General features: G+C 38.4%; 1 protein-coding gene across 3 annotated transcripts in view; it reads right to left on the reverse strand.

The window, feature by feature from the left end:
• The window catches only part of MALRD1 (MAM and LDL receptor class A domain containing 1), a 438,921-nt gene that overhangs the window by 7,904 nt on the left and 407,975 nt on the right, over positions 1–23,042 (reverse strand). For 2 of the 3 annotated variants that reach the window (XM_074358489.1, XM_045511295.2), the window contains exons 38-39: positions 20,165–20,244; positions 19,973–20,069 (exon numbers count right to left, since the gene is read on the reverse strand). In XM_074358489.1, the coding sequence (XP_074214590.1) occupies positions 19,973–20,069; positions 20,165–20,244 (177 nt within the window). Of the gene's footprint in view, positions 1–19,972; positions 20,070–20,164; positions 20,245–23,042 lie in introns of those variants that run through there. The other variant, XR_012504288.1, reaches the window with a different exon arrangement.

The raw sequence follows: 23,042 nt of genomic DNA on the forward strand, positions 1-23,042 counted from the left end.
TGACTTACAAACTTGATCAGTATATGATTCCTGCCTCTAGAATTTCTTTTTTAGGGGGTCAGCTTACCAGGTTTCTGTCTCTTAGATGAAATTACATTTTTTTTAAATGCCTACCACAAGTAGATGCCCACTAATAGTCCAGTGGTGTTCTCTTTAACTTCTTTTCCCCCCTCCTTTTGCCATTTATATCTTCTTTTAAACTTCCTACTTCTTTCTCTTGACCCCAAAGCCCTGGATCTATGAAAGGACAGTGGGATAAAGGAAAAACATAAGGAAGTGGCAAATAATATTCACTTAAAAAATAGATTTATTTATTGAGAGTTAGCAAGGACCTTTGTGATCATCCTATTCATGACTTTTTTACAGATGGGGCAAATGAGATTCATTCCCCATTAGACTGTAAGTCCTCCAGAGGAGAAAGACCTTGTCTAGTTTACTCTTCTCTCCATCACAGCACCTAGTGAAATGGGAATCAACTGAATGTTTATACGAAGGATAACTTAATGAATGCATATAGTCCAAAGACTTAATGATGGAACAAAATCCACTAACTCGCTCTCTGCCCTGTTCCTCCATGCCCAGCAATATACTTCATCAACACCCAGGCAGAAAAGACTTCCATTTTCACTGTTGTTATCATGGAGTCACATTTGTGTTTAGATCTCTTTTCTGCTTAGCCCAAGACTTTAAGTGGGCTGGGAACCTACTTTCGCCCTCTCTTTCCATTTTTTTTTTTTCAACTAGTTAAATGTCAGCCCACAGGAGTAGCTTGGAGGCTTTCCTGAAGATAAGCAGAGTAGAACAGAACAGGGATGGTCCTTTTATCTATTTTATATAAAAACAGAAAAAGTCATATTATTGGAGAAAAATCTAATTGGTTACAAATAACTCATTTTACAATATTTGAAGGATAAAGGCCTGTGTTCCTAATATCTCATACGTATCTCTGAAAAAATGAGAGGTTTGAAATATGCATGTATGAGTATCAGGGTCTTGACATGAATTTTTAGACTATGAAGTATTTGAGTTGTTACTACTGGGGAAAATGTTTTCCAACCATAAAAGTACATGTGACTTTTTAAAAAAAAAAAACAATCCATCTAAATTATGAAATACAATCATTTGACTAGTGGATATGGAATTCATTTATTCTGGGAGTCATGCCTATTATATTAAATTTTGCTTAGCCTGATTATGGTGAATCTGGGGTGTCCCAGAGAAGCAAATCTCAATTCTACTCTACTCATTGCTACCTCTGTCATTTTAAACTCTTCAATTAGTTTTTTCCAAATGTTTCCAGTCCTAAGACTTTCTATGAAGTCTTTGTGAGTGTGCTAATCTTTCAGATAAAAGGAAAATGTATTATAAAATCCTAATTAAAAATAAAATATTTCTGGTTCCTACTTTTACTCATATCTATTTTGAACGTTCATTAAACATATTCCTCTCTGTCAAGAAGACATATTTTTAGAAATGTTTGTTTCTTAGCCAGAGTACTAACAATGTTTTTCTCTGTCTCATTATAAAACTTAATGAGTGATGCTCTTTTTTTTTTTTATTTGTTTCCTGATTTTAGAAACTATAAAAATGAGTTTTTTTGGTTTGTTCATTTTTAACTTGTAGTAATAGGAAGAGACTGGTGTACCGTGTGTCTTGTGTAACTGTCGATGCCTCATGATTCACATAACCATCTTTCTTTTCTCAACCTTAGACAAGTTTTATTTCACACCTGGTCTCTGATCATTTCCAGTCCAAATTTTAGCCTGTTTGAATAGACTGTTTTTCAAGAGAGGTATCATGGATTTTAAAATTTAGACACTATTTTGTTCCTTTAATAATGAGGATAGATTTCTGGCAGTTTGCCGAGATAAGCACATAGAGGAATATAAGACAAGATGAGAAGTAGATAGGAAGTTGGAGAGAGGCACTCTGAGGACTGGGAAACAGAGCTGAGCCAGAGGTGACAGTACAGGAAATGGGTATGCAAATCTCCACATTCATTTAACATAGGACACAACTTTGACTTTAAGAATCTCTAATGCAAATTGTAAAAATTTAAGCAAGACAGTAAGTTACATTTCAATTTCACTTTCAAAAAAGCAAACATAAACAAACCAGGTGCTTAGACGCACACCATCTCCAATTCAGGTGAGAACACCTTTATGATATGCATTCTGTCCCTACAACCTAGGCTAATAAAGTAACAAATCCCCACAGCATTATTTTGGAGAAAGCAGCCATAGATTCCACTAGGTTGTTTCAACAAATATCTTTGAAAATATCAGACTGAAACTATACCAGATGGCTGGCTCATCAGTAATAACTATCTAGGTGAAGATGGGAGCAAAGAGTGGGGGTGGATGTAATGGACCCCCCGAAGTACCACCGTGTCTTAGAAAATTTGATTGGGGGGGCATTTTCAATATGTTTGTGTTTTTCATAAAAAAAGCCAGCACTAAGATTACAATCTGTGGTGCATAATTACAGCATGGCACATTAAATCTGTTTTAAGAATCTATAGATAGAATAAAATTGCACAACATCATGAGGCATTATAAGAAAGAATAAATTGAGTCTATTAAATCAGTCTTTTCTCATTGAATGTATACTCCTGTAAAATACTGTTATTATCTGACCACTATTAAAGAAAAAAGGGAAGAAATCATGAGGGGTAGTAAACAAAACTATTCAGATCTATAATGGTCTCTACTTTTGGCAAGATAAAGACTTAAAAAATAATGAAAACAAACAATCTGTAAGAAAGGAAAGAAAGAAAAGCAGCAAGCCAGCCTGACAAAGCAGGGATAATTTAGAGGGCATGTCCATGAGCTCAAGTTTTCATTTTCCAGTCCTTAAAAAAACAAGCTGAACCAAATGTTTTGGGTGAAAAAGTTCAGAAAGAATTGGGTTTGCAAACATAACCAGAAATGCCACAAAAGGGAGAGGAAAGGATTAATCATCCAGGGTCACAAAACCAAACAACTGGGACACCAAATTTTGCTAAACTCATTCACATGACACAGCAGCTGCCCTGTTTTTCTCCTACTCTTTTCAGGCAGGAAATAAATATCACTGACCACAAAAACCTGTCACTGTTAATGCGATCTCGCTGTGGCAGAGTGCTTAAGTGGGAACATGCCCAGGAATATGGAGGTAATTAGTATGAATAAAGCTGACCCAGGTTCCCGTAGCTTAACCCCGAGGAGACCCCATGCTGTCAATGGGCGTGCCGTCTCCACCGGCCTCTCCTCCTCTGACTGCAGTGTTAGCACATTCACAACCACTTAACGTGACCCAGATGCAGAGCTGCAGCAGCGCTTTGGAAATACATTTGATAGCACACTTTGAACATTTGTCTTGACCTGGCAAAACTACTAGGAGTCAATCCTTAGGAAATAATTAGAGAGGAAGACAGAGATTTATACAGAAAGGGGCTCATCACAAATTATTGATAATAAGGAAAAATTAGATACAACCTAAATGTCTAATAATAGGAAAATGGTTAAATGATGATACATGTACTAGAAAGAGTATCAGACCGCCCTTTCAAGTAAAGCTTTAAGAATGTTTAGTGGTATAAGGACAGTGCTTCTCAAAGTGTGGTCTGTGGATTGCTGGAGATCCTCAGACCTCTTCAAGTAGTGTAACAATTTAAAACTATTTTCAAATAACAAAAAGACCTCTTGGTCTAAAATCAAAAGATCACTCCTAGTGTAAGATAGATCAATTAATTTTTATCATGACAGCCTTTTTCAGTGTGTTGATATTTGCACCAATGGTGCCAATGCATTGGTAGGTAAAAACTGCCAGTCCCTTAGCAGGAATCAAGACAGTGCTACCAAAATGTACATTGCAATCTTCACCATGTGCTTGCAGTTAAAATTTTAAAAGGTCAGTTTTGCTTCAAAATGGCCTTGAGGAAGCAGAAAAAATTATTATAACTACTACATATAAAGTAGATAAATGTTTCTTCTGTATAGCACAGGGAACTAAATTCAATATCTTGTAGTAACCTATTATGAAAAGGAATATATGTATGTATATGTATGACTGAAACATTATACTGTACACCAGAAATTGACACACTGTAAATTGACTATATACTTCAATTTTTAAAAAGTAAAGCAAATGTAAATCTCAACTCCTCAGTACAAGTCTTTTTAATATTCTGGAAAGCATACATAAAGCATTTTTGTACCATTTTAAAGTACAAGTTGTCTTGTGAAAACGCATTGTGAGATTGAGTTGTTTGCTAAACTAGCCACTTTTATATGGAACACCATTTTTATTTGAAAGAATGACTGGCGGACAATCAATGGTTATTCAGAACAGGGAATTTGGCAGACATTTTCTTAAAAATGAATGAAGCAAGGCTGTTAACATCAAACACCTGGCAATATCTCTTGCCAATGATAAAATTCAAACTTCCAAACAAAAATTGGAATTTTGAAAACCTTGTGTTGTTCACCAGGAGCACAATAGCTTCCCAGTACTTTAAAGATTTATCTGATGAGTTTTTTTCTTATATTGCATAATGAAGTGTTTCAATAGTTGACAAGCTGCATAACTCACCAAATCAATATTTTCTAAATGAAAAATGCAGTATTACCAAATTAAACATGAGTAAATGATCCATTCAAAGTGCAAAATAGACCAATGAATTTTTAATTTAACAGAACAAAAATTTTATTGATACAGTTTTAGATCCCACAGTACAACTATACGTTAGAAACTACCACAGTGTCATGTTTTGGTGTAATATAAAAAAAAAATCCATGATTGCCTGAAAATCTATGAAAATGAACTTCCCTTTTCAAAATGCATCTCTGTGAAGTTGAACATTTTTTTATTATACTTCAATCAAAACAATATAGCAAAAGTGTTAATGCAAACATAGATATGATTACCTAGCGCCAGCACTCACTAAAACATCACTTTCATTTGCATATCTCTGGTCCACTAAACACTGGTCCTTTAAATATGAGTACCTACTCATTTACCTGGCTAACATATACTTTTCTTTAATAAGTTTTTCTAGCTACTTCTTCTGAAAATGTTTCTTTTCTTTTCCTCTGTGAATGTGATACCTTAAAATTCCATAATTGGTAAAGGTCATTTCTCATGAGTTTTTAATTTTTTATATTACACCTATATATAAAATACATTTTCATAATATATGTTGGTTAAGATGTAAATTTATTATTATTTTAAATTAATTAAGCAATATAATTTTAAGTATTTCTTAGTTTTAATTTTTAATATGTTAAATTTTAATAGTTATAATCTTAAAAAGCTCTTTTCGGGTTCTCAACAATTTTTAAGGGTAAAAAGTACCTTGAAAGCAAAAAATTTGAGAATGATTAGTATGGGGAAACAAGGAGAAAATATTTCATAGAGAACAATTCAAATTTCAGGATGGAAGGTATGTGTATGTTTGTGCACACTGATAATAATTTGGAAGAAAATTTATCAAAATGGTATAGCCTGTACCTCTGGGCAGTGACATTAAACATAATTTTTAATTCTTTTCTGGCACTTTGTTGTATTTCCCAAATCCTATTCATTAGGCTGTTGTGTATCAGAATCTTGGGGGGTGGGGTGATGGATTTACAATTTTGAAAAGATCAAAAGGCATTTCCCCTGCATCAGTGCCTCACCTCCACCCTGCCCTGGCTCCTTGTAAATCATTTGCCTAAAAGATAAGTTCCCTGCCCCTCACAATCTTCACGTTTCCAGTCTCCTCTGACTCCTCTCTTTTAGCATTTCTTCTCAATGTCTACCTGCTTTCTCTGCTGCACTGTTGAGGGGTTTTGAGTATATAATATTTTCCCATAATTCCTGCTCCTGCTTTTAAGTGCCCTCCTCATTGGTCAGTGCCTTTGCTGTCTCTGGAGTCAGATAAACCACTTCTCTTTGCACTCCACTGGGCACCATGCATTTCACTACCAGGATATATGATGGTATTTTTGTTAATTGGAATGAAATATTTTTCCACATAAATTGTTTCGTATGAAAACTCACTCTAATCTTCTTATTGAATTCCCTTAGACACATAATCTCTTTGCTTAAAAACTGATTGCAGTATTGAAGTTAATTGTCAGACTTCATGATTTCCCTTCACATCACCTAGCAACTGGCGTCTTTTCTAAATCTTTTGACAATTAAAATAGACAACACTATGTAAGAATCTGTCTAGAAAAATGAACTTAGTTGCACTTTTATTTATATTCATGTCTCTCCCACTTGAATGTTAACTTACTATGGGCAGAGCTAAAATATTTATTTTACAATTTATTTAGGAAAAGTTAGTTGGGTCCCAAATATGTACCATGTACTCTTTTACAGAGCTACTGAGAGTATGATTTATGTATGGTTATGGTCTTACTCTGTTCATCTTTCCATGATGAGGTAACTACAAAAATTGAGAATAGGTGTTTAGAAATGTTTGTAGCTGTTGAGGCTAAGAATGAGAAATTTGGACTAGCATTTTGTGTGTCTTTTAGCTTCATTTTTCCCAGTACTTCTTACAAAAGCATTGGTATGTGATGGATTGAAAACAAAACAAAACAAAACACAGCTGGTCCTTCATCACACATAGTTTGGATGGCTCTGTCCTGCTAACACTAGGGGTTCATATATGAGTGAATACACATGAGAAGCCTGGCTGATTTCTACTTTTCGTTCACTAACTTTTTACTAGCTGTCTCTTTTGATAATATTTTCTCTTCCTCTCTCCTTAGGAATGTGATATCTCAAAGTCCCACAGTTGGAAATGCCCAAGTACTATTTAAGTTTTTTAGATCAGAATGAAAATTTTTTTTCATGTAAATTGCACTATATGAAAACTCACTCTAATTTTCTTATTGAATTCTCCTAGACACATAATCTGTTTGATTGAAACTGATTGCAGTGTTGAAGTTAATTATCAGTCTTCGTGATTTCCCTCAGCAATTGCCTAGCAACTTGCGTCTTCCTAAATCACTTAAGACAATTTAAAGTTGACAACCCTGTATGACAATCCATCTAGAAAAACTGACTTATTTCATTATAACTCACAAATACCTACAAATTCTTTTAAATATACCTTATTTTGCATTTATTAATACATTTACTTAAAGCTCTCTTGGATCTATGAATTAGTTCAGTTTATAAATTTAATATAAATATAAACTTAAAAATTGAAAAAAGCAATAAAATTGTATTTTCTTGTTGTGTTTGTAAAACAACTTATTTTTAAAACAAAAAGAGAAATTATAAGCATATAAGCAATTAGCATTTTATGTAGATCTCTTTAAAATAATCTCTCCCTGTTGACTCCCAGTAAATTTCCTGTTATTGTTTCTTGCCTGACCTATGTTTCATTCACACTAACCACACCTGTTCTCTGTTACAGTTTGTATCTTGACACAAGTTGTTCTGTCTTCTTGAGTTGTTCCTCCTTTTCATCTGGGGATTTCAATCCATAAATCCAGACCAAATCCTTCTACAACCTCCCCACCAAATCCTACTACAATCTCTCTACCATATTATTTTCACCTTTGATGCAGACTTGACCTCTCCTTTCCTGTGTTTCTCCAGTGCTTTGTAGGAAGTGATGGCATGTGCTTCATACATGCTTGTTGAAGAATTGATATTTGTTTGTCAATATGCCTTTTCCACTAGAGTGTAAATTGTTGTTTATTTCTATATTACCAGCCTAGCACAGCACTTACCTAGCATATAAAAGATACTTAATAAATGTTTGCCGAATACACGAATGAATTGCTAAGAGTTTCTGACATGTTGTTTCTTTTTATAAAGATGAAAATAAGCTGGTCTTTCAAATTTTGTTGTCATTCTGCTGTTTGATTCATTAGTGAGCTAGAAATTCTAACACAGTAAACAGATTGTTGAACTTGTAAGAGTGTCCCTAAGGATGCTTTTAAGGGGAAAAATCGTGGGCAAGACGATTTGAAAGCAGAAAAGAGCCTGTGAGGAGGATGGCAAAGCAGTTAGTGAAGAAAAATTATGAAGCTGGTCCCCTCTTTCAAATCCCCTGCCCTCTAGTAACTTTAATAAAGAACAACATTTAGAATTCTGATTCTCCAGCAAAAGGGGCTGAATGCCACAGTAGAGCTAAATGACTTACTAAAATAGCACCCACCTCACTCATCTTTACTGCCTTCTGGTCCTTCCTCATTTAAACAGGTTACATCTTTCAAGGAGCAACTCTGATTTTCCTACAACTCATTCTTCTGCTCTAATTGCTTGGATACAAAGAAACAAATGCAACGTAGAAATATATCAGAGACTGAATTGCTGTCTTACGGCTAATGTAAGATTTATAGTGAACAGAGAGAAGATGCTAAAAAGTGCCTTGAATCCCACCCTGGAGACTATTTCTGCCAAACAGTCACCTGCATTAAAATGGCAAAATGGCTATCTTCAGATCAAATAATTAGAACATGGGACTGTTACACAATAAAGTGCTCTCTCTCTATATATATTTTTAAACAGATTTTATCTATTAGAATATTTGGAATCTGTATCCAATGACAATAGATTTGAAACAACTTGGGACAGTTAGCAATGACAACACACATACATACACACCATGAAGCTTGCATTATTCCAGACTTATATTCCTGATATATTGCATGTAAACTGACTTTGCATAGTTAAATAATATCGTAAGTGCTTAGGGGACTGGTTAAAGAGCTACTGCTAGTTGGTAAAAACAGCAGATCACTTTGAAATTCATGTGCAATTTATAAATTGTTCATTTGATAAATATGATTCTTACTTTCTTGAAAAGAGTTAATCTAGATACTCATTTGGAAATGATTTCTTTAAGAAAACAGAATGAGAGTAATAACACCCCTATAGGTAAAACTGGTAATTAGATTCCCAATTAAATTGAGTAGGTTAGGTTATCAAGGTTAGGTTATCAGATGCCAGGCATTGTTTTCAGAAACTTCAGAGTGAAATCTGTCACACAAATAGATATTCAAATTAAATGGTATAGTGTGAGGTCAATGTTGGGAAGCGTGAACACAATTACTCTTTTAAGTAAATTCAGTTTCCTGCCTCCCTGAAATTTTTGATGCTTGGTTTCTTCCTTGGATTATGAATGTTCATACCTGTAGGTTTTTGGTATTCTCTAATGTCCTTCCTTAATACTCTAGGATTTAAGCTTCTGTCTATGGATTAACTTTGCAGACCTTCATGGGCCCCAATCACGACTCTGCTAAGAGTCTTCCATGTAGGCATCATTTGGAATTCCTTCATTTGCTTTCAGCTTCTATAGAATGGAATGAAGGTCAGTTGAGTTGGACTGAACTTCTTCAAGAATATCCAAGTGATATCTCAACTTTTAGAGTCATCTGTAAGGATTCTGGTATGAATAAATCCTGGAACATTAAGGCCAAAGAATCTATTTCTTAGAAGAGAAACCATTCATTTGGGCTCAAACATCCTACTGGAGACAAGCTGAGAAATCTAATTTAACAAATATTTACTAAAATGAATTTCTAAGTGTCATTTATTGAGCTTAGATATAGAAATATAAATAGGACAAGGATCCTGCCATCAGGAGGCTCACAATCTGTTACGGGAGACATCAAACCAAAAGTCAGCGTGGCTAGTGAAAAACAAGGCTGAGAACAAAGTGGTTTGTAAGCTCAGAGGGAGGTAGGTGTGCTTTCTTTCATCCAAAGTGACCTAGGAAGCTTCACAGATGTCACAACCTCTGCGGGTAGCCTTTGTGAAAGTTTTCCCTTTCTCTGTTTTATTTTTACAGTTAAGGAAAAAGTAAACCTAGCACTTCTGAAAGTTTGTTCTCTCTTCCTTTGACCAATAAGTTCCTCTTGGCCATTACAGTCTTGAAAGATGGCAGCTGGCATCACTCATTCTATGTCTTGGGCATACTCAGCCCATAGAGACTGAATTTCAAGACTTTGATGTATTTCTGCAAATCTGCAGATCCCAGCCATCTTATTTTTCATCTGCCTACATGTTATTTATGAAATGCACAGTGTGTTGGGCAAGGAGCAGCATAAACAACACTGCTCTCTCTGCTTCCCAGAGATTCATCAGCAAATGGAATTACAGCTGAGGCCCAGATATTGCTGCTTTCAACCATCAGTCAGTTGCACGGTCAAGACCACCATACAGACAGACTCGCCAAATGTCTGGTCTATTGAATTGTAAGTTGGACACTTAATTTTTAAGAAAAATAAGCATTAACTTTCTTGGGGAATTGCAATGCAAAGATAAAGGTCGGACACGACTCAGTCAGAGAAAAGGCACTCTGGGAGCTGACAGGCTTCATGCAGTTACATTACAACCAGGGAATAACTCTGAGCCCAAAGGACCAAACTCTAAAATCTATCTAAAGATAAATAGATTATGAAAAAAATAATAGTAAACATGCAGAGTCATGCCCTAAATTGTAGGGGTGACCTATACATGACAGATGGTTGGGAAAACTGATTTGGTTCAACCTCCTCATATAAGAAAACAAATAGTTTCAAAATAGTTTTCTTTCCTATCGCCCAACCTGTTTTTCCTCCTGGGTTTTTGACTCTCTGTTAGTGACATTACCAACCATGCAGTCGCCCAAGTATAGTACCCTCTGATCAACTTTGACGCTTGCTTTTTCCTCACCTCCTATATTAGGTCAGTCTCCACTGCTCAAGTTCAAGTTCTCATTGTCTCTCATCTAAACCTCCGAAATGGGCTTATATCCTCTAGATGGCCCATCTCTTTCCGAATCTTCCCTAATCTGTTCTCATGCTCTGCCTTCTCTTTTAAACCACAGACATGATCTTGTCATTCTTCTTACATCCTTAAAACACTTCTTGTCATTCTTAAAACACTTTCCGGGCTCGCATCGTTTCAGGCCCTCGCAGGAGAGAGCTGACATACTCAAATTGGAAAACATGAGGAGTGTTTGGTACAGTGACAGTTTGCAAAGGTAACGGTGAGACTATAAAGAAACCATAAGGGATGCCATCAGGCCTGTTACCACCCTCGGCTGGAAGGAGGAACACCAAGAAGGGCAGAGCTGTAGTGTACACAGGGGAACCATCACTGCCTGCAGCCGCTGAAACTGTGCTGCAGGGCGGAGCCAGCGTTATGAATACCCAGCCCCCATCGCTTTCCTCCCTCAAGGCGCTCCACCTTAGTCAAACATAATACAAATTCAGATGACAAGGGAGCCCATTAATGCAATCCATAAAGGTCAAGTCTTCAGATCCACCTTCTACCCTTTTCATTCTGGTTTGGTGGAGAAGGGTGGAGGGTGATCTGGGGGTCAGACAAAAGGTAGCCAGCACTCGGCCCTATTTTTTTTTTAAACAAATCGTAATCTTAATAGGTATTCAAAACCCTTAACCACCTCTCTAACCACCACACAATTTTATAAGTATAATCGGATTTGTTTTCCCTACTATATTCTATAACTATGTCAGCCAGTTCAGAACCATAAGCTTCCACATTTTTCTTAATTTTTTGAATCCTCTTTCATCATCTCTGCCTGGTTTCTTCATCCTTCAATTCTCAATTCAGATGCTACCTCCCCTTTGCAGGCCTTTTCACCCATCTGAATTGCTGGCTTCCCAGAATACGTCACCTCTGTGTGACAGACGAAGGCTTACCCTGTGCACCACGCTCTCCACTCCCAATCAGAGGAGTTCTGACTTCCTGAAATCCCCGGCCGCAGGGCAGAGCATGGGGCTCTTTTGAGGGGACCAGAAATGTGAACAACCTGGGGCAAGTGCCGTTTTTCCCTTAAGGCCTCTCTCATGGCCTGTTCTGCAATCTCAGGATGAAAAAACTAAGGGGAAGATTAAGGGAAAAGTAACAGGAAACAGGCTGCGTAGGGTTCTCTTCAAAAGAGAAGAAGAAAAAGAAGGAAGAGGAGAAGATGGAGAGAAGGAGGAGGAAGAGGAGGAGCAGAAAAAATAAGCGGAGGAGGAAGAGGAGGGTCGAGGATCATTATCACACGTGGTCCAAATCCATTTTAAAGGGGACGATTTCAAAACCCTGTTCTCAATTTCCCTTTTTAAACTCAAAGTAACCACTTAGCAGGGCTGGCAGAGCATGGCCAATATATGTACAAGGGTCTGAGGTTGGGGAATAAGGTTCATGGATCTTAACAGCTGTACTTCTTGTGGGCAAACACACACGTGGAGACAGCAAAGGTTTGCATGCATTAAGAGATGACCTGAGTCATTGCCTCTAGTGGAACTCCAGTTTGCTAAGGCTAAGTATTCATTTGTGGGACCAAGGCAAACTCACTAGTGACACTCTAGCTGCAAAAGCAGCTGAATGCCTTGAGGCATAGAGTAAGTATGGTTTGGAGTTTGGTTAAGGATAAATATTCATTGCTGGGTGCACGTTAGGTCTGTTCAAGGATCTTAAACTAGAAGAGAAGAAAAACTTCTGCCTCCAAAGCACCACATTATCCTACAAGGTATCAACAGTGGGAAAGGGTCCGGGAGGAAGGATAGTGATACAGAGATAGATATTTCATTTGGAGGTCAAGGGCACTCATTCGTGAATCTCAGCCAAGAGCATCTGTACCTCCTGTGGGCAGCTTTTGGGATCCTCATCGCCTTCTTTCTTATCAGAAATATACACAACAATCATTCTCTTGATGAGCCTTTCCTTCCATTTTCCCCCCAAAGTATTTTGATTTGCATTTCTACCATTATACTTGCCAGAGTCAGAAATACATTATAATGGAGTATGAGTCAGAAAGCTTATACGATGCTAATCTTATGGATCTTTGAGCTCTCTCAAGACTCACACACAGAAAGTCTTCATAAATGTTTGTGGAAGTGAATCATGAGGCAGCCCCAAGATCACTTCCAGGTCTCATAATTTCCCACCATTGCACATACTTACTTACAATCCTATCAAATTATATAGAAAACTTTTTAGAAAAGACAGACACATCTTATTTTTCAGCATAACTCTATGAAACAGGTTTGTTAATTTTTCTCAGTGGATTTGTTAAATTAACACCATCTTTTGGGAGTAGTGCCACAATGCTGCATGATAAACAGCTATTTACTGCCTATTTTCCCCCAGGCAAAAATGATATAATTCAAAATAGGAAAGCAGTGAGTGTTCTATTGCTTCAAGTGAGGTAAGAAAAAATAGTCCACTATTTATTTGTATTTTTTAATCTTGACTTCGAGGTGTAGGTTTGATTATCACATCTAGTTTCTGTTAACTACAAGCAAGTCTAGAAGGCTGCCATATTTGTTGCTTCCTCTAAAGTATTAGGAGGAAAAACCTGGTGGATTTTGGACCACAGGGACAGGTGTAGTAGACACCTTTCGGAGACCTTTCACGATGACCACCATCCCCACCAGCACAGTGCCTTGTATGGGGTCCCAGCAGCCATGTTTGTCTACTCGTCCTGCCCTGTATCTCACCCAGAGTTAATATGACCAGAAACAGGATCTTGACCCAAGTGGGCTAATCAGAGGGTCTCCCTTTAGAATATGGAATAGAGTCATAAAGACAAAGATACAGTCTCTCCATAGTCTGAGGCCATGACGAGTAAAAACATCCATCCTGCAGGCAACACCTTTTTGTTATACAGACAGAGAGGAAAGGAAATATGTCTTCAGAGGCAGAAATGCCAAACAGAATAAAAGCAGCAGAGATGAGAGGCAGATGAAGAATACAGCTGGGTCCAGCCCTTCCTGAGGCTTGATCTCTTTATTCCTACCCTTGAGCTCTAAAAGACATGTGCGTTGTTAGACTAAATTCTTTATTTTGATTAAGGCAGCTTGAGATGCTTTCTTCCCCTGCATTCAGAGTGTGTAATACATTCGGTGGCAAGTACCTAACAGAAAGGTCACAGAATGTATAATAAAATCCAGGAAAAACAACTTTAAGAGGCTCGTGGCTGTGCTTTGCCTTGTCTGAGCATGCACTGCTCCTATGTTTTTAAAAAATTAAAACAAAATGTTTCTTTCCAGTCAGTGAAAGGCCTCTTGTGCTAGATTCTTTTTACAAAATCTAATGAAAAAAAATCTTAAGGTTAAGGTTTATTTTGAGAGAGTGATGAATTTCTTGCTTCCATTAATTCCTGCATATCTCAAAGTTTTGGTCTTATTTTCAAGGCGAGTCACTGTTATTTCTTTTAGCCATCCCTCGGCCAAATATAACTTGCTTTAGGGCTTAAAGGATTTCATGCAAAAAGATTTTTTTTAAAAAGTTGATGTGCGACATTTTAATGTAAATGTAATCGGCAGACATAAGCAATGTTTTGGGTGATGCTCAGAAGTACTGATAATATTCAGTAATGTATAGATAGTCTTCAATAGTCATGTTTTGGGTATAAATTATGCATATGCTAGAAACTGGAACTGTAAAGATAAAGACTGGTTAATATGGAAATTGTTAAGTAATAACACTACATAATGCAGCTATAACTGTCTTCTTGAGGACAACATTCTGACAACTCTGACTAACCTGGAAGGAATGCCAGGATATTTTTGCTTAGTATCAGAAACACACGGGCTTGGGTAGCTCTGCCAGACAAAGAGTGTGAAAAGCCACGTGCTTTGGGGGCATGGTAAGATTTTCCCCAAGGGTAGGGTGTGGAGTGGGTGGGGAAACTTGGTGCAGTGGTCTCTGAACGTTGCCGCGTGAGTTTTTCCGAAAATAATTTAGAAAACCTATGCATCTCCTTTTATATTTTTAAGTTAATATCTAAAATGTTTATGGTAACTTTGGTTTTTACAAAGAATATATATGAAATATTTTTATTTATATTTGGATTTATATTTAAATATATCTGAAATTTTTTATATTGCATTCTTTAAAATTTTGGAATTGGTCTGCCATCTCATCTAAATGATAAAGCCAGTCCTGCTAGCCATCCCATCAACCAAATCAAACTTACATTTCCAGAAACAGACTGACTTCGTTGTTCAACTCAAATACATAGGTTAAAATGTGTCCCCGGGCAATCAACTAAATTAATCGTAATTTCCAATTCTATGTGAGGAAAGAGAGAAAGAGAATGAGAAAGAGGGAGGAAGGGAGGGAGACAGAGAAAGACGGTGATTGGGAAATTGGGAAGATAAATCTGGCAAAGATGTATCTCCTGCTCCCTTTTCAATATTGCTGCTCTCAAATCTCTTCTTTTGCCATGTGAGTCTCATGTGGGGGCTGCAGTCTCAGATTCTTCCTCCGTTGCGGCCCCGAGGGGTATTCCCCAGCCCTTCCCCTTGCAGCCTACTTCGGTAAGTTTCAGGATGGGTGTGAGGTGGTGAGGACACCTGTGGAGGAAACAGTCAGAGAGAGGAAGTCCCAAGGCCCGGGCTGAATGCACTTTTCTCCATCAGGAGAGAATCCATGAAATTTGAGCATCTGCAAATTGACTCCCTTGAAACTATTTGCACCACAAACGTTGGAGAAGTCTCTGAGGCCTCAGGGTCCTCCTCCCCTTGTCTGAAGAGCCCTGGCAGAGGGAACGGTCGTAGCTCTGGGTTTGATCTGCCTAGTACTGGCCAAGGCAGGTCTGGTTCCATTGATGGGCCTCCTCTGTCTTCAGTCCCGATAGTGAGAACTTCCTCCCCGTGGCCTCCAGGGCTGGGTGTGCAGTGAGCAATTCGGGAGATCACTGACAAGACTGAGAAGACAGTCTTGAGTGATACTTGTTTTGATACTTGTAATAGGGAATAAAACCTCTGACTCGAGATGGTGGAGATCAGAAGAGAAGGTATTACGGAGACGGGAGAGGACAGGGCAGCAAAGCAGAGGTGCTGTCTTGGTCTCAAGCACTGGGCCTCCCCACCTCTGTTGGGAGGAGTGACTAAGGCTTGGTAACTGACTGAGGTACCTCAGGAAGGGAGTTTAAAAACATGAAAGTGTTTCTCTCTCTCTTTGCAATCATTTATTTCTACCATGTTCTATCAACATCCTTCTTTCTTGGACCACTTCCCCTATCTTAGGCAAATTTCAGAACTGTATTGCCACTCAGGATGATTCAGAGTTAGTTTTTAATGATTAAAACACAGTCCAGCCCACTTTAAAGCTCTGAATAGTATCAGATTCTAACCTCTATTTATCTCCTGCCCTTTTTCCCCTTCAGACTGGAGATCTGAGCATGGCTGCTGCTTGGAGTGGGGAAGAGGATGAGGTCGTGATCTCATGATCTGGCTTTTTTTCCGCCCCCCCACCCTGCCCCCCACCCCATTCTCAGGGCTTAGGTCTGTGGTGCAGACACAGAGAGGAGGGGATACGAGAGGCTGGAATCTTTGTGTAACGAGTCATCTGTCACGGTAGCCAGGTGCCCCCCCTGCACAGTGGGGGTGTGCAGTGCTGACTTTTCTTGTGGACTTTTCTCTCGCCATGGTCTCCGTGGTGAAAGCATATGGATTGTGTGTGTGTGTGTAAATCACCTCCATTTGGGCCCCTTCTATGACTGAATACCTTTTAAAAGGAAGGCAGCTATGTCAACCTTCAGCTCAGCCTTGCCCCCAGTACCCTTTCCAAAATGGGCATCACGTCACTGAAACTGGCAGCTGCCTGAATGACCTGACGGTTGAAATTTATCTCTATTCTCCATGCTTCTTCAATGAACTGAAGAAGGACAGTCTGGGTTCTCTTCTGGACCTGTGGAGGGTCCTGCATAACTGGGATACAGTATAATTTCCATCCCCCGCCTCTGCCCTGATGATACCACAGTTCTTTTAAGGCCAGCTGGTGCAGTTTTTTCCCTGTACTCTGCTCTGATGAGCACCAGGAAGCAGATTCTGCATGGTTTTCACTTTTTTTCTGGGATTGGGCATCGCCTATCTTAACTCTTGGTTTATGGGGGGGGGGGCTTCCATCATTTGGCTTGGGCAGGGCTGGTGGGATCTTCCTCCCCTTCCTCACTGGGAAAAAGGTAGAAACTTCTCAGCACAAACACTGCACTATTCCAAGGAAAATGACTCCAAAACCCTTGTCTTCTCTTTTCCCTCCAGCCCTCTCCTTACACACACTGAGGAGATGAAAGAAAGGGTGATGGCGGTGTGGATGGCTGTGCATTAGCAAGCTTCAGTGGGCTGTGTCTGACTCCAGTTATTGGTAGTGTTTGGCAATTCTTTAAAATGTATGGTACTTGGAGCCTCTTATTTGAGGAATGAAGCCAATTTTACTCAATTTCTTGTGAATTTTGTGCAAGAGGGGTTATGGTCAGATGAGAGTGCTAGTGTTCCGGGAGGATGAGAACGAAGCTACATCCAATGGCGATATTACCCTTTATTTCTAGGACCTCAAAGGGATGTTCGAAGATACGGAAATGACGGGCACTAACACCTTGTATGTTAAAGTCAGTGTATCTAGATAATGTCTACGGAGAAGTTGAGCAAATAGTTGAAAGCATGGTATGGATTTGGAGCTTGGGACAGAATTTCAGTTATGGAAAGAGATCATTTGAAGCCATTAACGTATGGATGGCATCTGAACCTTTGGGAACAAATGCCATCTCCCACAGATGACATGTAGAGTGGGAAGGGTAGGAGGTAGAGAGCAAACCCGAGGGAGGATCAGTAAGGGAGAGGGAGAGAAGAAGAGACTAAAAAAAAAAAAAAAGGCAGAGAAAAGGAAGATGAAGAGGAGATGGACAAAGACATAGGGGACAGGAAAATGAGAACAGAGTTTGTCAAAGAAAGAGGATGTGGAGCAACGAGGAAGGGAAAGTGTAAAATGGCAGAAGAATGACAGCAATGGAGGAGAGAAAGGAGAGGTGGCTCTGTCAGGCTGTGCCGTGGGGCCACCAACCACAGCCTGCCAGGCCTCCCCGGCCTCCCCATCGCCCCGATGGTACAGCTGTCCCACACAAGCCTGGACAAGGTGTGAAATTCAGGGTACTTCCTGGAGACTCTCGTTGGTTGTAGTAACATGACGACTTATTTATACACTGTGATGCTGACCTTCTGTGTCAGCTGGCTAGCTGAGGTGCCCAGGTGTTTGCGCAAACACTAGTCTAGATGTTGCCATGAAGGAATTGTGAGCTGTGATTAGCGTTTACAGCCAGCAAATTCTAAGTAAAGCGGATTACCCTCCGTACTGGGGGTGGCCCTCATTCACTCATTTGAAGGCTTTACGAGTGAAGACTGAAATTTCTCAAAGAAGAAAGAACTCTGCCTGAAGGTTGCAACATAGAAATCCTGCCCGTGTTTCCAGCCTGATAACTTGCCTGGCAGATTTTGGACTCAAGCCTGCACTGCCAACTCTTACTTGAATTTCCAGCTTGCAGGCCTGCCCTGCGAGATTCATGCTTGCCAGTTCCCACTAGTGCATGAGCCAATCCTTAAAAGAGATCCTTCTCTCTTAATATGCTATATTATTATTTTATTAATATAATTAAAATATTGATTATTTCATTACTATTAATATAGTCTGTGTGATTAATATTACATAAAATTATCAGTATATAATTCTTTACATAGATATATGTTAATTGAAGATATTTTAATATATTGTATATTATATACTGATATACATTTAAACATATTAAAATACAGTAATATAATAATATTTATATAATAATATTGTATTGATTTTATGTGTTTTATAGTATAGTATGTTAATACATTAAATATAAATACATTATGAATCTGATATTTAAAGACAGTTATATTCACAGAGAAACAACAGGATATCTAGCTAGCTAGCTGTCTTTCTTTATCTCATCTTTCTGTTTCTCTGGAGAACACTTACTAATACAAGAATATTCTAGCACAAAACCAGTATTTCATTTAGTAGCTCTGTGTCTGTTTTTCCCCAACTCGATTACAAACTCCTTTAAGTCCAGTCTGATTTTCATTCATGTTTGTATCCACGCTGTCTGGCATATTTTAGAAACATAAAAAACAATTAAAGAATTAACAGATGAGTAAGATCTTCTTAACAGTAATGGATTAAAATGTCATGTCTTTTTTCCTAATGAACACCATAATAATTCTGTAATAAATTTGCCTTAGTTGATGATACCAAGATTGGTATCTGCTGATTAACAAGACTGCAGGCTGGAAGAAATCTGAGGAGAATTCATCAAGTGGGAAGCACACACAAGTTGGCACCAAGGAAAATGCAGCTCTCCAGTGCTCTGTGACACCCCGGTGCTGCAGCCAGGCTGAATCTCTGACCACAGACTCAGGCGTGCAAGAGATGATGCATTTCTTTAATTTCTTAAAATTTCATTAAATCTCATTCTGAGCCCTTACCTTGTTCGGTCCCTGGGCAGTCCGTCACTTTCGTTATTGGGGTGGTGTATATCCCATAATGGGAAGATGGGGATTGCAGAGGAAGCCCCATGACCCCTAACAGCCCTGTGGGTTGTGAGGTCCTAGTTATGCACGAGCCCAGCCTGCAGAATTCCTTCAGGTGCAGCAGCTCTTAGCCTCTGTTCTGTTCATTGTCTAGAACACGGGCATCTTGGCCTAGAACACTGGTGCTTAGAGCCAGCCTCCCTGGGCACGCCAAGAAAGTATTGCTTTTGCAGTCCTGCTGCCTTCCCTGGGTGCTACCAGAAACTGGGACATCCATCACCTTGTGCCTTTTTAATCTGTGAAGATTGTCATGTCCTGTTTTCCAGTATCATCGAAAAGATTCCTGTTTACAGTGTGTCAATTTCTGGTGTCCAGCACAATGTCCCAGTCAAGCACATACATTCATATATTCGTTTTCATAGTTTTTCCATTAAAGGTTATTTCAAGATACTGACTGTACTACAAAAAAAAAAATGTTCCTAACGTAACTGAAAAGTAAACTTAAGGCTTTTAACTAACAAAAGAAGAAAGATTATCATTAAGTAACCCCTGCTTTCTGCCCAGAAAAAATAAATCCATAAAGTTTGGAAAACTGAAGTTGTCTGTATGTAACATGGGATGAAAGGAAAATATAGCAAATGGAAGGTCTCAGAAAATTGGTCTGCCACAGTCTATTTTATCCAGCAATCCAAGGCATCACTTACCTTACTGGCACTTTTCTGTTGGCAAGGAAACACAAGACCGTTACTGTAATATGAGTCGTCAGGAAAGCTAATCCAACACCCAGGAGGGTCCATATATCTGGAATGTCAAACCAATGAAAAATGTAAATATTCACTAAAAAATATCAGAGGCTCCAATACTCAAATGATCGGTTTAGTCAAAATGTCACCTACTGTTCTGGGTGTTCATGAACTCAGCCGGCAGAGGGTTAACCTTGATGTGGCAACGATTTCCCTTCCATCCTGGTCCACATCTGGAAATAAGATAAAATGTGACAGTTGGCAGGAAAAAAAAAAAGAAGTGGAAACATATTTTAACAGTACCGTCATGGAATAAAATGATGAATGTCAAAAAACAATGAGATACCAGGAATGTGGGTAACTTTGACCAAAAACCAAAAATGTTAAACCAAAGCAAAAGCAAAATTAAATTTTATTATTTTGACATTATTGTATAAGAGATAAGTCTTTTCTCCCCCAATATTTATTCCCTTCTTGACTTTATCTGTAAAGGGGAGAACTTGGTTTCTTTATTTATAAAGTTCATTTCTTGTTTTCAAAAACTGACTTCACTTTTCACTAGTGTCCAATATTACTTTATTCCTTTGTCTCAAACTCAAAAGCAAGCCTACTTTTCAATAGTGAACAGATTTAATTTCTTTCAGATACCAATAGAGAATATTCAAATTACAGAATTAACAGGAATACAAATCAGAGAGCATTCTTATTTCTCATTACAAGGGGATGATCCTTCAAATTCATAGATATGGAATCAGGTTAGTAATCTCATTGGATGTACCATCCATCCTACAGGATTTCACTACCTTTGCTTTATTTTAGGGACATTTGTGATGAAACTTGTAACACTGGGAACATCTCTGATATGGACGGCCTTCAGACAGTTCAGAATTGGAGTCTAGCTTGTACCTCAAAAGGAGATGAGGTTTATTTCTAAGCAGTAGGCATGTCACAATTTCCCTGGTAGTATGTGTTTGCATGTGAGTGTGAAAGCTCATGTACACAGTCTTGTTTAGCAGAAATAACAGGATACAAATTAAGAAGGGTTTGGTTTAATTTCCTGCCAAGTTCAGGCTGCATGCTACAAAACAGGATTAAAAACTAGCTTTTGAGTGTGTGTGTTTGAAAGCTGAGTGTTAGAAGCAGCGCTTCCTCAGCACACAGTTAATATTTTTTTCTCAATCTCTCTTTTGAATTTGAAAATTTGAATGATCCATAGCAGTGCCTTCAAAAACACAACAGCTTCTTTAAATATAAAAAGCTTAGAAATTCAAGGAGGTCCAAGAATGCCTTCTTTCCTTAGTAAATATTCTTCACAAAGTAAAAATGTAAGACAAATTGTTTTCATGTCTCTGACATTCAAATGAAAATAAATGAGAACTGTTTACGACTGGAGTATTTGTTTTTTCTTCTCATAACCCTTCAGATATATTCCTTGTCAGTTCTCGGGTAGCAGTGTGAATCCACGTGTATGTCTTTCACATTGTGCCCAGACCCCCTTAAAACCTCCCTGAGTGGAGTGGGTCCTCAGCCCTGGTCTTGGACCACCGAGACCAGCAGTGATGGTATGCTAGAATAGCTCACTGACGTTCCACCCCCTAAGAGCGACAACAGTGAAAGGAATTTCTCTTGTCGCATCTCCCTGAGGACTGAGAGCTGGAAGGGTAAATAGAGACTCCAACTGCTCTACAGTTTGGTGGGACTCATATCCTCCAAGATGACCACAGATCTCTACTAAAGATCACTGAGATGTTTTAAAAAGAAAAGGCTGGTCATTTTCTCTGTTTACAAGTGGAGTCTGGGTAGGGAGGCTTAGATCTCTCACTCAACTGTTTCTCATTAGCAAATCAGCAGTACTAGCCTACAAGTGAAAAATAAGAGCATGTCTATTCCTGAATAGGTAAGGCAAAGATTGTTAGTTTTAGTAGTAGGTGTTGGGGATGAAAGGTGAAGGCTCTTGAGATAGAGATCACATAGAGAAAGTGGATGAGATTTTGGGAAAAGTTGGGTATGCTTTGGCCAGGCAGGTGCCAGCCAGGGGAGACCAGTCCGGGTGGGGCAAGCTAGGCGCAGCTGGGAAGCCAGGTGGTTGTTACAGTGGGGTGGGTGTGGGCAGCGCTACATAATTATCTGATGCCAAGAGCGAGATCCATAAAAAAGAATAAAATACTGCCATCCACAGCAACATGGATGGACATGGAGATTGTCATACTAAGTGAAGTAAGTCAGACAGAGAAAGACAACTATCATATCCCTTATATGTAGAACTAAAAAAAAAAAAAAAAAAAAAAAAAGACACAAATGAACTTACTTACAAAACAGAAACAAACTCACAGACATAGAAAACAAACTTATGGTTACCAGGGTGGGAAGGGGAGGGTGGAGTGAAAAATTGGGAATTCGGGGTTTGCAGATACTAACCACTGTATGCAAAACAAATAAATAATAAGGTCCTACTGTAGCACAGGGAACTGTATTCAATATCTTGTAATAGTCTATAATGAAAAGGAATATATATGTGCATAAATGAGTCACTATGCTGTACACTGGAAATTAACACAACATCATAAACTGACTATACTTCAATTTGAAAAAAAAGACTAGATATGCAGGAGAAAAGGAAGATTAATGAGTAGAATGTGGACTACTAAATGTTACAACATTTAATAAAACTATAATAATTTTTTAAAGAGTGAGATCCATAAAAGAATAGGGCAATGAGATTCACATTATTTGCTTGACCGTTGAGGACTAGAATAACCTTTTCCAGGTAATGTTTTAGCCATTTTATGACTAAACAAGACTGAATGCAACTGTGGTTTGACCTCTTGTATAATCCAAAAGAATCAATAAGGGTGATAAACTTTATATGATACTTGTGCTAAGACAAGGATACCTCAGTCTAAATTAGATGCTTGTTTGTTTTGTTTTAATGTCAAGAAAAAAGAAATGTCAGATGTGATGAAATTATTTTGGAGGTTTTGTTTTTCACAGTGAGTCATTAGAATCAGTTTAACCCATAAAATTAACTGTT

This window comes from Camelus bactrianus, chromosome 35 (assembly GCF_048773025.1).
Source record: "Camelus bactrianus isolate YW-2024 breed Bactrian camel chromosome 35, ASM4877302v1, whole genome shotgun sequence".
Lineage (NCBI taxonomy): Eukaryota > Metazoa > Chordata > Mammalia > Artiodactyla > Camelidae > Camelus > Camelus bactrianus.